The sequence below is a fragment of the Centruroides sculpturatus genome, unplaced genomic scaffold (genome assembly GCF_000671375.1).
Source record: "Centruroides sculpturatus isolate CEXI.00-Female unplaced genomic scaffold, Cexi_2.0 scaffold299, whole genome shotgun sequence".
Lineage (NCBI taxonomy): Eukaryota > Metazoa > Arthropoda > Arachnida > Scorpiones > Buthidae > Centruroides > Centruroides sculpturatus.
In genome coordinates this window covers 545,415-562,799 of record NW_019384485.1, presented here as the reverse complement: position 1 = coordinate 562,799, position 17,385 = coordinate 545,415, and the positions used below count along the sequence as shown (strand labels likewise).

The 17,385-nt window shown below is 28.3% G+C and overlaps 1 protein-coding gene across 1 annotated transcript in view; it reads right to left on the bottom strand.

The window, feature by feature from the left end:
* Positions 1-3,795: 3,795 nt before the first annotated feature.
* LOC111621562 (zinc finger protein rotund-like) overlaps positions 3,796-17,385 on the bottom strand; it is a 177,492-nt gene continuing 163,902 nt past the window's right edge. The window contains exons 5-7 of the mRNA XM_023363744.1: positions 11,795-12,017; positions 4,441-4,625; positions 3,796-4,130 (exon numbers count right to left, since the gene is read on the bottom strand). Of these exons, the coding sequence (XP_023219512.1) occupies positions 3,930-4,130; positions 4,441-4,625; positions 11,795-12,017 (609 nt within the window). The 3' untranslated portion in view covers positions 3,796-3,929. The remainder of the gene's footprint in view (positions 4,131-4,440; positions 4,626-11,794; positions 12,018-17,385) is intronic.

The window sequence follows — 17,385 nt, the reverse complement described above, 5'->3', positions numbered from 1 at the left end:
CACAAATAAATTCATTAAACCAGAAATATAATTTATGTATTGACTTAAAATGATAACTTTTGCTTTTTTTATATCATAAAATAAAAATAATTTGCTTTTTTATTGAAAAAGCCATTAATAAAAGAGTAAGTGCTTGCTTTACTTCTAAACTGTGTTTTTATACAACTTACAATTCTAATACTAAAGATTTATTTTATTTTTTATCAAAGCATAATGTGTAAGCTTCATTATATACAATAAACATATCTTAAAAATAAAAATAATATTTATTAAATAATACCAATAACAAAATTCATATAAAAATAAAAACACCTTAAAAATTAATAATGGATATTTTTTAACCTCTCAAAAATTAATTTTGGTATAAAATACTGTAATAAAATCATCAAATGAAGAATGTCAGTTATTAATGAAAAAATAGATTATGTAGTAGTTTATACTAAATCATGTTTCATTTCAAATTGAAAATTATAACAGAATGGCAAAAATTCACATATGTAATCTGATAGGAAAGAATAGAAAGCTTTGAAAACATTTATCAGCATGTGTAATGCCTGAAGATGATTCATCTCATCAATATAATTTTTGTTATAGTTAATAGTGATGTTTATTTTTGTTATTGGTAACTGAAATAACTGATTCCTTCAAAATAAGTTGAATGATTTTGTTATTTTATGAAGGTGAAAAGTTGATGAAATATGTCTAAGTCATCAAGTGTTTCTTCCCTATCATTATTCATTTTATGAAAAGATTCTAATGATAGAAAAAACTAATTGGCAGATCTTTCAATATGTAAATTATATATTTTTTTTGTATTGAAATCTTTTATAAAGTCAATTCTTATTGTTTATTTAAATTGTTATTAAAGCATATTGAAATTGAAAATTTGTAATATTAGTTTGAGAAATTGATAATGTTCAATTTACATCAATTAATCTTACTATAAATATATAAAAATATTTCATTATGTATGTTAATATTTTACTATTATAATAAAATATCTTATTTTCTCAATATAAAATAAATTCTCTTCTACAGACATGTGAAATAATTGTTCTAACATAAAAGAGAAGCATGCATTCTTAATAATTCATCATAAACATTTTACTTAATTACTAATTATATTTAATTAAAATATATTTTTATNGTCATGAATAGATAAGAAAGTTACATAATTAAAATATATTTTTATGCAATAATTTATCAAATGATGGTTATCTGCATTAGAATCAGATAACTGTAGACTAGATTGATGAAAAATGTCTACCTCTTCTAATTCCAACAATTTTGCAGTTACTTTTTATATTATCTATACATCAAACTGTAATAAATAGAAAAAAAACGTAAAAAATATTTACGAAAACTTAATTATAAAATTATATTCATAAAACTTTAAATACTTTTAAAAAATAGAAATTTTACATAGAAAATTGAGGAAAAAAGTTAAAGAAAGGGAAGATTGAAATATAATTAGTAAAATATTAAAAATTAAATTCAAAATAGTAGATAAGTTAATGCCTCATTAGCATATAAGGAGAAAAATATATCTTAAGTTGTTATATCTTTTAAGAGAGGAAAGTAATTCATTTTCATTACTAGTAGTATCAAATTACCATCTACTTCTCTACTGAATATTCATAACAGAAATTTAATTTAACTATAAATGCAGCTTTTAATCAACCAAACAGAAAAAGCAATACTTGCAGGATAAAGGAAGCCACACACTAAAATTATCATTAAAACTTCAAAGAAATATATTTTTTTCCTTTTTTATGAAGTTATTTAACACTTTTATAGCTAAAGTTTTGTATTAAAATTGTTGAGAAGAAAAACAATTCTTCTTTTTTAAGAATATATTTTATTTTTTTCTATTAATTTGAGCAATTTGCAATTTAATGATATTATGAGAAAAATTTAACTCTATTGTTTAAATTTTTAAATTGGTATTCTGCATTTGAAAGTTTGGACAAGTTTACAATTAAAAAACAAATAGAAAATTAATTTCTTTATTTGAATTGTGTTTTTATTGTTTAGTTGTTATTTCGCTGGTTCAAAGAATGGAATGTGATGAAACTGTATTAAACATTTTCCTACTTTGTTTTTTGGACAAAGTTCTCTCAAAAAATCTCAAAACTAATGAAACCTAAATATCATCAAAGACTTTTTTAAATCAATAAATGATGAATTTTTTCAATAAAACTATCCTTCATTTAGTTATTCTATATTTAAATTCTTCCTAACAAAGTAAACTGCATGTACTGTGCCACGAAGAATATACCAACTTAATTCATTAGGAATTTAACATTCAACATAAAAACAGTTTTATATTCATCTCAATGTAAGCATTTCAAAATAGTTAAATATTGATTTTATTTAATTTGAATTGAGTTTTGCTTACATAAAACCTATCTTCTTTTAACTTTCTACAATAATCTATTCTAATAAACATTATATACATGACTGAGTTCATAAATAAATGAGAATAATTGCAAAAAATAAAGTATTTAATAAATTATAAATGTATATATTTTATTTACTGTTCAATTTAATTTTCTGCATTATTTACATTTAAAATATATATATATTCTTTATCTTTTACTTTCCTATCTATTTGAGAAAATATTTTAAAAACTTTTCACTAAAAAATGTGGCAATTAGAAGATTAGAATTAGAGATTTGAAAGATAATTTTATTCATAATATTTGTTTTATTTAGTCAATATATTGTTTCAGAATGTGTTAGCAATAATAATTTAGTGTTCAATATGTATGAGCATCATCATGAATTATGACACTGTAATATAATATATGATTAAAGTGGAATGAGAAATTTAATAAAATATATAAAAAATTCTATTCTAATTAAAATTACAATACATTCTTTGTAATTAGTAAAAAGTTAATCAAATATTTTGCATAGACCAAACTTCATACATTATTTATTCACTTAGTTACTGCATTTTTTTTTACTGTATCAAGCAGTAAAGTAATAGCTTTAATTATTTATTTACATTATTCCAATGAAATATTATCATTAATTAAACAAAGAATAAGAATGTAATTGTCATCATTTATTTTTTTTATTTATTTCCTATTTGTCTATGCATAATTTTATAATGAATTCTTGGATATTACTTTAATGTCAATAATTATTTTTTCCCCTCAAATAATCATACTGTACTGTTGCAAATAATTAAAAACTTGAATATCAAAAAACAGAAACAATTTTAAATAATGAATACAATAAAATTAAACATTTTTCTTAAAATTTAACTTTCGTGCAAATGGTACTAAGTTAGAAAAGATCAGAAGAAGGTCTGATAACAAAAAATGGGGTTCTTGTAATAAAAGAGTGGAATGACATTTAAAAGGAAGGACAAGACATTACTTATTTTGTTGAGTTATAAATCAGATTGTGTTATTGATTGGTTAAGAGAGAGATTCAGAGAAAAGCGAGAAGGCGACGAAATCAGTCATCTCAAATTTCAAACTACGCAATGAAAAAAAAAATAAAACATATAAATACCGACACGCATATTAATATTGTCATACTTTACAATATAAATACTTATAATGCAGTAAAAAAGTCTGTAAAACATCGACAAAAAAATAAATAAATAAATAAATTCTATAAAATGCTTATTACAGTCATTACATTTAGATATAAAAAGCAATTATCGTTAATTATTTAAATCTTAATTCTTAAATGCCAATTAGCTTTAAATAATTTTGTTATGCATAAAATTAATACTTATAACTAAATTAAAAACAAAGGTTTGGTAATTCTAAATAAAGTACATCTAGATTCAAAATTAATCAATAATAATTAAAAACTAGGGAAAAAAAATGACAACATAAATTATGCATATACTAATAAATGAGTGTTTATTATGTGCATCGGATTATCTTAAGATTTGAAATTATTTTTTTTTATGATTTAAGTGATGGGAAGACTAAAGAATGGCGTAGTATAGGTAGAAATTTTTCTTTATTATATACCTCGGAAGTGTTGTTAAATCCTGCACTCTTGCCTTCCGCTGAATTTCGCCTTGCTTCGGATTCTACATTTGGAGGGGTCACGGAAAATTTTAGAGGGTTCTGACCCATTTGGCCCCATCCCTGGCTACAGGCCTATTAAGTATATTTACAGTGTCATAATTCTCAATAATAAATTAGCGTTTCAATATTTGTTTTTTTGAATTTACCTAATTTAACATTATGCAAATTTATTATTACTTAATTTATCAATTTTTTTTATTTACAACCAAAATTAGTGGTATTTTTTACAATAGTACAGTATTTTAAAAATAGATATAAATGTTACTTATTAAAAAAAAAAAAAAAAAAAAATTATACTTAAGAAACTTTTGATTTTGCTTTGATTTACGCATTGTTTTGACGTGAATCGATCGAAGGAAACAATTTAAATTTAAAAGCTTACTTTAGACCGATGTGTTCTTAAACTACTTTCTGAAGCAAACCCTTTGCCACATATGTTACAAAGGTATGGACGATTCTTGGCACGCTCCATTTGATTGTCATGGTTCCTCAGATGCTGTTGTAAATTTGACAATTGAATAAATGCTCTTCCACAGTTTGCTAAATGACATTTGTAAGGTCGTTCACCTGAAACATTAATTAAAATTAATAAGCAAAAATTACATACAAGTAAGTTTCAAAATATAAATTTTTAAAGCATTTAACTTTCATTAGAATCTGCACTTATCTTTACACACACACACACACACACACACATACTAATAAAGAACATATTTACATTGTCTAATTTATTCAAATTTTAGATATATAACGTATGATTCTACACAAATTAATTTGAAAGTATCAATTAGCAAATAAATATAATTTACAATCTCTCAAATATAATACTACAAAATCATTTAAAAAGTTTGTTAAAAATAACTTTTTGAAATTAAAAAGTTTGGTTACTTTTAAAATTGTAAATATTACAAGAAAAATATCATTAAATATTGTTTCTCTCGACTAATATCCAACAAATGGACTACGGATAATAAATTCACAAGGTTCAGTCGAGAAAAGTAAGCGACGTTGTTTCTAAAGTTTGTACTCAAACATTAAAGGACCAAAGCCTCGTGTGTATACAGTTTTTTCATCTCTTGTTCAAATATGCCGACACCGTGTGGATTCTAGAAACTGTTTCCTTAAGTTGTTACAAAGTGTTCTGTTAGCTGTACGTTATACGCTACAAGGAACAGTGAAAATGAAAGCCTACCAGGTTATACATATGCAACAGCTTTAGGTAGACATGCTGGAAGGCGACAACCTGATGAAACTAATTAGTAGGTAATGGAGATTTGCATACCGTCAGTCTCACAGCTTGTAATTACCGTGGACTGAATCACAAGTAATTAAAAGTGGAATTAAAGTGCCCAGGCCCTATTTTATTACTGCTACTCCAGAAGACCATTACTTTCTTTCCAATATCTCACTTTCTTTTACATAAAGCTCCAGTCAAAAAAAAAAATTTGTTTTTATGTTTTACACTCAGCAACCAATAAAGCCGTACCGCTCGATTTCATATTTTATAAAAATAAATTAAAACATTTTCTTACTCATCAAAGTAAACGCTGCTAAAGATAAAAAAATACTGCAATTTTTGAATACAATATTTAGTTTTAATAGATATAAATACATACAAAATGTGTGCTGAAATAGAATAAATTTTTCTTAAGAACATTTTCAAAGATGATTCTTTAACAGAATTATAAACTATCCTAATAAAAAAATCCTCTCTTCATTCAGTTTAAATGACAATCAGAGAAATTATATATATATATATATATATGTATATTCTTAAACAAAATCAAATAACTTCTCAAAATAACAAAAAAAAAACAATTTTTTACCCCACTCTTCTAAGAATAAAATTAAATACCACAAACATTTAAAAACAACCATTTCAATATCCGAATGACAAATGCACTTTAACATCTTATGATGGATAATAAAGTAATGTAAACAGCTCATATGGGGGCTTAGTAAGTCAGAAGCAGCACGGAAGTGCACGGTCAGTCACCCCATCCCAAGTTCCCCAGACAGTTTTTCTGCAGAAGACATAAGCAGAGGGGAAAGTGGAACGAGGTCAGAGGTTCTCCACGGAGGAAAAAAAAGTATAACAGTCAACCTCACGGGGGAAAGTTTCGGCAAGGAAACAGATCAGCGATGACCCCACAGGGTTTGGACCATCATCCATTATCCAGTGGCATGACGTCTACATAAAGACCACCTGACGCAATGTCTGTGGGCGACTTTGTCCTGCCTTAATGTATGCAAGAAGCATCCATCATAGCGCGTCAAATAGCTGTCACTACTGGGTGATGTACGACCTAGATTCTCGACAGTCACCGTGATTCGCTGTCACATCAGTTCACCACTTTTGATTGGATCACACCTACGTGATACATCTGATAGATTACACTCCTGTAAAGTCCGAGAGTGGTCATTCGCTAATAAAAACGCTCGTCACTCTCTCTTCACTCCAGTAAACTACGTAAATCGGCGTTAACACTCAAAAGGAGACGCGAATTCGAATTAAATTTCGACAGTGCTCGAGAAATAAAATACGAGGCGAAATTCCGTTAGAAAAGTTCATTTTGTCGTCGCTAGATGGCGACGCGAGAACACGCGCAAGAGAAATCGACATTTCCGCCATTTTGTTCAGTTTTGTTAAAGTTTTTTCTTCCTTCTTTTTGTTATACACGTTTATCGCGCAATTTATTAAAACAAACAATAAAAACAAAATGAAACGTTATTTTTAATTAAAGTTTTAAAGCGTTATTGCTCGATTTTGTATTTTAAAAAATATCTAGTAAAAATAAACATTTTATTTAAAATGCAGCAATGACTTGATCAATCAAGTCAAAAGGTTATTATTATGATAAATCTGATAATAAGCACACAGCAGAGTACACATAATTTAAGTCTTTGGGATTTGCAAACAAAAAGTAATCATTGCCAAGGGATAGAAGCGAAATTTGGTTTGTCTTTTCAATGTTTCCTTTTATGATGACGCTTACGAAAAATAGGTGAGAATGAAGCAGATGGCAATATCAGTTAATCAACACTATTTATCTTATTATGTATAATACATATAAAAAAACTATTTAAAAACATTATGCGAATGTATATTGGTCTCAAAGTATGGTTTGTTACCGTAATTAACAAATTTGTCATAAAGTTTGAGTCATATTTCTAACACTTGAGCATAAAGAACCTCAAAAGTTTACTTTTTAGCTTTTTTTGTCGATTTAATATACTTCACGTATATGAAAAATAAATACTTTTAATTATCACAACATAAAATAATCCAGTCGAATAAATTCTTCTAATATTCTACTTCATATGCGAAGAAATCCTTGTCCAAGATAAATTTTGTTTTTTAAGTGGATTTATTGCATATTTTACTTGAGCCTGAACCTAATTTATAGGACTCGAAACTAATTAATAACATCTTATTTTTAATTTATAGCACCTGAAAGTAACTTATAAGAACCTTGTACTAATTTACAGTAACTTTATAAATTAGTCTCAAATCCTGTAAATTAGCAAAAGAGCTGAAACTAAAATAAGAAAAATGCTCTTCAAAATTAACAAATTCCGTTTTATATATAAAACAGGTAGACATTGTGTTTCCTTTTTTCAAAATAAAAATCAAAACTAAACTTTTACGCAGTATTTTCATTCCAAAATACACTAAACAGAAATTTTTCACTGTAACACAAAATTTAACTTACGCCTATTTAAATAACTAGCAACAGCTGATTGATGATTTAATGAATTTTTTTTTGAGTTAACGCTTCGTAAAATTAAAAAAAATCTTTGACTTTATTCCAAGAAACTCGGGGGATTTAGATTTTTTAACGTTATTCCTGTAGTGCTTTTTATTATTTTTATAGCTTATCCTATATTTCTCCTTTTGTATTTGGCAGACGAAGTGTACCAAGTACAAATTATATTTACATGGATTAAAATTTTATAAGAGATTTGAGGAAACAAAAAGTCTTCCAGCATAGAAATTTCATTATTATGTGAGTAGTCAAGTTGGTTGTCTGTCATTCGCTTGCTTTGATTAAATATATGCCTCATATACTTCTTTAAAGCTACGCAAAATAAATTATAAAAGCGACATTTCTGTAACCTATGCTAATTTTCAGGTTTTGGTGTTCTTTAATTCAAGTTGTACCGAAAAAATTCCATGCATATCGCTACTGTTTCGACTCGTTCGGCGTATCTGTCATTATAATAATCCTGATAAGATCAATCAATAACAAAAAAAGTGTAACGAAATTTTTGAATAAGCAAGCTTTCTTTTATCCTTGATTTTTTTTTATCTTCCTTGAAAATGGATATCTATAGATTTTTCAAAGAATTAAGCTAGTAAGCGTAATACTAGGCCACCACGACAGCTACAGAGAACATAATTAACAAAAAATATTCTGATTTTTGATACGATAAGTCGATATAAAAGCATAAAATTATTAGATCTATCCGCAAATTAATTCTAGAATAACCAGAAAGTTCAAAAACGTGAGAGCAAAGAAGGGGAAAAAATAGTTGCAGTGATGCTTATGTTAACTCGCACGAAACATTTTCCTATTACTAAACCTTGGTATAATGGAGCTCTTCTCGTCTTATACACGGGAAATGACATAATAATAATTATAAATTTCAAAAATAAATTAATTTAAATAGTAATCAGTATAGTATTTACCTAGAGCCAAGTCAATTTTAACTCGCTTCTCTGTCCTATTGTCTGCAGAGTAATTGCGATAAAAACCTATTTATATTCAACTAGATAGGCAATTAATTACTAAGAGTTATCTAGCTCTTAATGATTTGTAATTAGAAAAAGTAATTTTATTTTATTTTTATTTTATTTTATTTTATCTTTTTTTGACTTAACGGTTTTCATTAAAACACAAAAGTAAGCCATGGAATTATGCTAAACATTCAAATGGTTTTAATCTGTACATCCAACACGAGATGCAAGTAGTAAATTTTCAATTGAATTACCGAATACATCTTATCTCTTCCACAATTCGGTGACTTATAAATTTCAAAAAAAAAGAAGGGAAAAAAAGAAAAAGTTAATATAATGTAGTAAGAGAAGTCGAAACAATTAAATTTGTGTTTAATTCACAATTTCTGTAATAGACGTTTTCTGTATTTTTTCTTTTTTTTTTAATTTTTGCGGTATAAACGAGTAAAATGACAAGTTGGCACACTACGGAATCTATTCTTCTCAAAATCCTTTGCGTTTTTCTTTTTACCCCCTAAAAACACCTAACGAAGTAGTCGAAAATATCGGCATCATCGTTATCTAGTAACAAGGAGCCACTGGCATTTATGACAACGATAGTAAATTATTAAATTGCTACTAAAATCGACAAATTAATCAATGAAAAATCAAAACGGCATACAGAATTAAATTACGTCTACGAGCAGAAATTAGCTCGAAACGTGAAAAATTGCCTTTTTGCAAATTCATGTTTGACATTTTAGCGAGCGACTTTAAAAACCATCAGGCAAGTGATCAAGTCCAATCCTCTACATCGGTAGAACACGAAAGCAAATGACAAAAGACTAACCTAATGTGCAGAACAGTACATGTCAAAATTTATCATTATCTTTTGATGACTCCATTTTAGTCTTCGACTAACACGGACAGAGTGTCGACTCGGGTTGCTTTTTTTTTCTCCCCTCCTCGTTCTTCCCTCCCTTCTTCTTCTCTCTCTTTTACTTCATTTGAAAAGTCAAAACTTGTTGTTTCGAGTCGAGAAGTAAAGAATAAATCGTAATTAGGTAACCGATCCAGTGGACGAGATTGTTATTAATTTATTAAGTTGGCAACTGTAATTCTTTTTTCTGCGTTAACGTAAGCGGAATCGTTTCCTAAAATAAAAATTGCCATAACTCTTAAACGGGGAGTGAAGAAGGTATGGTTATTAGGCCCGTTGGTTTTCCGTTAAGCATACTGCGTGTTAATATATTTAGCTGCTCTTTTTTCCTCCTAGTACAGAACAGGAAAAACAAAACGCAGACAGCTGCATCCACGCGAACTTTGCTTTATATCTAAACTCACACCTGCTTTCCTAGCGCATATTCTGCATTGTTACAGTGCATGTCCCTAATTGAATATGCTGAAGACGAATTTTTACATCATTTTCTTCTATTTATAAATAATATACTCACGCAAAAATTATTATTATTATAAAATGTACCATTTGAAATATGCTCTCGTCTTAAAAAAAAAACACTCTAAGCTATTAACAATACAGTATGATTTAAGAAAAAAAATTTTAAAAATACTTATATTCTCCTTGTTACGCGTGATGAATTTCAAAATAATCGTTGCGCTTCATAAAATATTGAAGATGCACTCGAAAACGATCGAGTTTTTTAATTATTTATCATAAATAAATATATTGACACACTCCAAACTGTTTAAAGTTGTAAAAGAACCGAAGATTTACACACTGATACGATTTGTGCTCTGACTAAAGTACAAATTTCCAGTTTTTGTGTTTATAAAAAGATGGATATAAAAGACAAACTAATTTTTGAATGGTTGATTATTTTTATATACACAATTCACTATTAGTGAGGTGTATAGAGAGAAAGAAAGAAGAGAGGAAAAAAAGCACTGGGGTTGATTCGATCAAATCAGAAAAAATGTCATTGATCATTAAACATCTGGTTACCAACTAACGAAATTTACTATATTTAGGATTCACTTTACATCAAAACGAGTAAAGATTACTTTTCTTCGTCCCCCTTCCGCTCTTTATTCTTTTATTCTTATTCATCTATAAATGGCAAACAGTAAATATTTAAAATAACGGGTAAAGAAAGTTTTGCAAGAATAAACGATTCAAAATAATTAATTTACTTTACAAAATTTCGAAAAAAGAAAATTAAAGAGTTTGATAAGGAATTTCGAATATTTCATTTTGCCACAATACCTAAAGCAAATTCCAAACATATTCTTAAAACAATTATAGGGATTTTATAGGGATTTTTCTTCGAAAAGTTTGAAAATGTAACGTTTTCTGCTTATTTATTTCCAGTTAAAGTGACTCTTTGTTTTTAACTGTTCAAGTGAGATTATCTAAATCCTTTTTTTTTTTTTTAAATTGGAACGTTGGTATAAAGTAATATTCCCTATTTACTAAATATTTTAACGTTTAAGAAATAATTTAAAACGTTAATTCGATTCAGATTTACGAAAATTTGAAGAAAGAAAAAAAATCGAATTTATAGCCACTTAAACCAATATAACTCTATATAATTGAAGTTTTAAAGACATTTTTATTAGACTTTAACTCGATTTTTAGATTAAAAAAAATTTATTTCCACTTTTTTAATGTCTGATGTTATATGAAACGATTAAAAACTCAAATACTTAAAGAAAAACATTTAAAAAAACCACAAAATATTAGTTTCCGATACGCATTTTCTACACTTTTACCCGAAAATCGACCGATAAAAAACCGTATATATTTTAAGTATAAACCGTATAGAAACATAAAAAATTGAGGTCTTAATTCATTGTTTAAAGCATTTTTCACGAAATTCCGTTAAACTTCGGCAATTTTATTTTAATTTATCAAAGGATTCGATTGTCGATTACGCGCCAATTATGCTTTAATTTCCGATTATAATCGTAGTCTGAAACGAGTTTTACCTCGAAATAACGCGAACAGAACTTAAATTACAACAGCGAAAAGTAAAGTAATTAAGATTCAGGATAATATTACCTGTGTGCAATCGCGTGTGCTGTTGTACGTGAGACAACTGTTTAAAACGTCGGTCGCAATACGAACATTTGTACGGTTTTTCTCCCGTGTGAATTCGAATGTGCTGGGTCAGTTGATGATTGGAAGAGAAGGATTTCAGACATTGTTGGCATTGGTGAGGTTTGATCTCTCCACGATGGATCTCCCGAGAATGGTGTTGCATTGCCGACTTGTGCATAAATATCTGCAAAGAGAAAAACGAAACGGTTCTTGAAGGGTGACCATATTCTTGCAATCGACACTTGTGTGTAAACCAAAGCGTAACACGATCGTTCATTAGGCAAATTATTCCAGAGGAAAACATTTAAAAAAAAAAGAAAGAAAAAACATATCGCTGCTTATATATAGATACACAAACGTAAAAAAAATTGAAGCGGAGTAACATGTTTCATTTTTTAGAAAGTCTACACGCGGTCGTTCCATCTCAAAAAGTGCTTTTTTTAGAAAATCGAGTAATGCCATCTGGAGGCGAGCAATAAAAGTTGATAGACTATAAAATGCATTTTTTAGATGATTTTTTTTTGTAGCGCGGAAAACATCTCTTTAAATACCAAAAACAACCTTTAAAAAGTCTAAAATTATGGAAACGCCTATCGATCGAAAACGCAAACTTATTTTTAATCTATTAAGTACAGACTAATCTATATATTGGCCAGAAGTTTCATTTAACAAGAATGTAAAAGGAGACACATCAAACTAAATAATGACGAGATTATAAAAGAAGGATCTTGAAAGACAGCATTTTCAACGCACTCATTGTGCAGGTTCTGAAGAAGGACCCTTGGGCTTTAATTTGCTGAAAAGAAGTAAAGGTATTTTGAAAAATAAAACTTCCCCAAGAATGCTTATCGCTAACTTCTTTTAATCAGATTTTCATCAAGCAGAGTAACGCTATAATCTCTGTACTGTGTGTTGTAGGGGTGCTCCGCCAACACACGAGGGGAAAAAAGGAGTGTATTATTTTAAAATATACCTTCTTACTAATAATAATTATGGAAAGTTTTAAGTGATTTTAAGTATGTACGGTTGATATATTAATAGTTTGAACGTGGTTTGTAACGAAGAAGTGATGTTATTTAAGTATAAATATATATAGCTGACACAAAAAATAAAGGTTTGAATTATGTATATAGCAAACGAGATTAAATAATAAAGCATGAAAACCGCATGATAGATCGTTAGAAATTATATGATGTATTCACTTAGTGAAATATACTTCTCGTGAGAGAGAATAATTCATGGCTTTGTTCATTCTAACCAATCGTTCTCGGCTTTATATATATATATGTATATACACTAGTTTATGATTAATTGAAGGCACTCTTTTATCGTGTGCAATAAAAAATACATTTTCTTACTTCGTTCTTCCGTGTATGTCTGTCTAAAGATACGAGTTTATATAATTTCAATCCAGTTTTAAGGTTGATTCTATGGTTATACATAAAACATATCGTGTTATTAAGCATTGTAATTTTTCAGTGCTTAAAAATGCAACAACAAAGTAATATTTTCTAATTATAGGCCAATCTGCCTGCTTATTACTACAGATAGAATGGCCTATAGTAAGTTAATGCTTTGTTACGTTCCTTGTGTGCATATCTTACACAAAGGATGGATTGATTGACTGAATAATATAGACACTGATACATTACTGTATAGAAGCAATATAATTTTCCTATATTATATAAATATAAGATCTATTATATACGTATACTTTCTATGTAAACGCTAAATTGATTTTGATATATAAAAAATTCGCATGTTTTAGAGCTTAAATTTTAATTCTTTTAATTACAAATGTACGTAAATAAAGTCTAAGTATCGCGCATCAATCAAGTATTAAATCAAACCGAACTTATAAAAAAAATGTTATAAACAGAACTTTAATATTCTTATATTTCATCATATAAGTTTAATAAGTAGGCCTATCATTTTATGTAGAAGCGTGAACTGAGGTACCGTTTTCTTTAAAAAAAATTTACTATCAACTACATCTAAAACAAGACAGGGCAGCTGATAATTTTATTTTATTTAGGGTGGATATATATTACAGATGGGCCATAAATACTTTATTTATGCTACGACTACGTCCAGATGGTTCCAAAAGTCTAGATCCGACGAGAGCCTGCGGGTTGTATACAAAGAGAATTTTCTAACAAAAGATAACTTTAAGAAATTTTTGGCGACTTTTTAGAAGAGAAAGAGCAAAATATCGGGTATCAATTTAAGCAGAAATTCTGAGTTAAAGCATAGTTGGTGCCCGGAACGATGGCAGTCAAAGAACAAATCTTATTTGACGTCGTTAATTGCTGTATCCGTCCTGTTTCACCTGAACGCCTGCGACTAATAGCCTCATTGTCATTCGACAGAATTTCCATTCGAGAAAGGAAGAAAAGAAGAAAAAAAAAACAAAAAAAGGCAATTTCTCTGTATTTTGCTTCTTAGAGAGAATCTTTATAATTGAAGCTTCTCTAGCTAATACGCAATGGGAATCGCCTTTATATATGTATATACATGTAATAATAAAACTATGCTTATTAAATCTAAATCATTTTTATTTTTGCCTAACAACCCTTTAATTACCGTTAAGAAATGCGTTATCGTTACTGTAATAAAACTCCATTTTCAAAAACAAAAGAGACAAAGTGAAAGCAATATAAATTATCACTCAGAGTTTTATTATAAGACACGAAATTGGTACTCTTAGACACAACTCTTTCTTATATGAATTAATGTTGTTAAAAGCTACTTTTCAATTTTGCTCCATCGAATCATGCAGGCCTAGTGTTTGGAACTATCTCTATGAACGTATTTTAGATAATTCCCAACTTTTTTTTTGTCGAAAGCGGTTTCTAAAAAAACAGTTCCAATATTTTTTATAGAAAGTATTGCTTTTAAAAGACTGTTCCAAAGATTTTCTATAGAAAATAATATTTATAGAAGACTGTTTCGAACTCTTTTTGTTTTATAGAGAATATATTCTCTTAGAAGACGACACCAAGCTTTTTCTTATACAAACAGTGTTTTAGAAGACAATTCTGAAGTTATTCAGTAGAAAGTAAGTGTTCTTAGATAATAGTTTAAATTTTTTTAATGCAAAGTATTTTAGAAAACAGTTCCATTTTTTTGGTGTTTTTTAGAAAAACAGGTTCTCTTAGAAAATAATTCCAAACTTCTTTTATACAAAACAGGTATTCTTAGACGATGATTTCCAACTTTGTTCTGTACAAAAATATTTCCAGAGAAGATTCCTTAGAAGGGTGTTCTACACGAAATAAGTTCATAATTCTGTTCCGTACGTTAGAACAAAACCCGTTTTAATTAATTTAAATTATGAAATCTTCTCATCAGTGTGGTAAGAAGTGTAGACAATTTGATAATAAAAATCAAGTAAAAATTGTACTTCAAAAAGTCCCATAGGCCAACGATTGCGATAAGAATAAATAATCTTTATCCCAGCGTGACGATTCGCAGACAGATAAAACACACTTAAAGCTCATAAATCGAAATTTGAAGAATTACCGAGAGCTATTTTGTGTATTTGCAAGAAAATAAATTAAACAACAATACTAATAAAGAACGAAAGAAATGCCGATTTTTAATACAATATAACAAGAGAAAGAGAGGGAGGAGGAAGAAAAAAAGAAGTGGGAAAAATCTCTTTATACTGAGATTATTATTTAACATTGATACAGAAATTTAATTCACTTGTAAAATCAATTTTATTCTGTAACCGAAACGGAATATCTAAATAAACGGAGTGGAAGCTAACAAGATAAAATTTGAAATTACAATTTGAACGTCTGTTACTAATGTCAACATCCGCATTTCCATTTTCTTTTAATGGAGAAGACACGGCGACAAAAATAATTCGCCAAAAAATAACTGCGCGCATTTTTTTTCCTTCCTCCTCCTCCTCTCTCTCTTCCTCCTCCTTCATCCTACCTCCTCTTCCTCCTCCAATTTAAATAATGCAAAAAAGAAATAAAACGTCCATGAATTAAAATATGTTTTCCAAATATTTATCAGATCGTCGCATTATAATTATCGAATTTAAACGCGCTAAATCGAGTCAAAAAGTTGCTTTTTAAAACGTTTAAAACAAAAAAAAAAACGCTCCATCTTCCTCCCCAAAATCCGTTTTCGATATGACTATACGAACTAGATAAATCTAGCGTGAAAGATTCTTCAAGCTTACATCCAGACAAACATACGCGCTCGCGAAAAAAAAGAAAAAAAAATTATATATATATATACACAACTTAGTATCCTGGCGCTTATAGGAATAACATATTACAAGATGTAAAATAAATAATTTAAATTCGATATTTATGCATCATAAAAGGAGATACAGAAAGGAGGAGGGAGTTCTACATTATGAAAATCTCCGACCTATTCGACTATATTTGATGGCCTCTGACCGAAGAAGTTTCGAAACTCCGGAGACACCAAGAGCAAGCAGTGTGGACGTTAATGATCCATAACTCCCACTGGCAGCATTTTGCAAAGGGGAGAGAGAATTTTTTTTCAAACTTCGCTCGATTCACGTCAGCTATCTTTATGACAAACATGATTAAAATGTGTCGATTGAGCAACCAAAAATTGACAGAAGATGCTTAATACTTCATACGGTGTCCGACAGAATCCACTTTTCTATACAGAGTAACTACCGAAAATTCTCCTAATCCTTACTTTAAACTTAATTTTCTCGAGGATTTTTATCTTCGGAATTCTTACAAGTTAAACTAGTTAATTCTTTAACTAAAACCGTTTATAAAGTAGTAATTATGGCTACAATCGAAGATAAGGTATGCCAAATTATTGCGTTGATACCTTAAAATTTCTACTTTAAAATCAGATTTTTTATTATTGTAAAATATTTAAATTTATATTTTTGGTAAATATTTCTAAAATTTTATTATTATGCAATCGAAAATCATAAAATAGAAGTAAGAGTAGAACAATTATAAAATTCGCGCCTAGAAAATCATAAATTTTGTTCCTTCGTTGTTTTCTAGAGCTAACAAAGATCAAAATTTACAAATTTTAGCAATTTATAACATAAAACTAAACCAATGTTCACATTAAACATACAAATTTTCGTTTAATTCCCATTGAATTAAGAGAATATAACGCTTTTTTTTCCTGGATCAGAAAGTAAATCTTTAAAGAGTAATTCAAAGTAATGAGGTGTAAACTATAAAACAACGCAAATTTACCGTTTGAAAGATAATAAATCGCTTAAAATTTATCACAGAAAGGCAAACATTTGCCTTGGAATATAGAAGAAGAGGGTGACGCCCTGTTCAAGATGGCAGTTATGGAATGTTCGAAAATCAATTCTAAATAATTCCATCTACGAGATATTTATTAGATAACCTCTTAGACATTCGGAGAATTTAAGGAACATCGTAAAATTCTATTTTAAAACGATAAAAGAAAGAGAGAGGAAGAGGGTAAATTTAAAATTTTCTTCGCCACTTTACAAAATAATCGCAATAACAATTTGCTAAATGAATTTCTTAAAAATTACTCGAGAAAAAACTCCACGA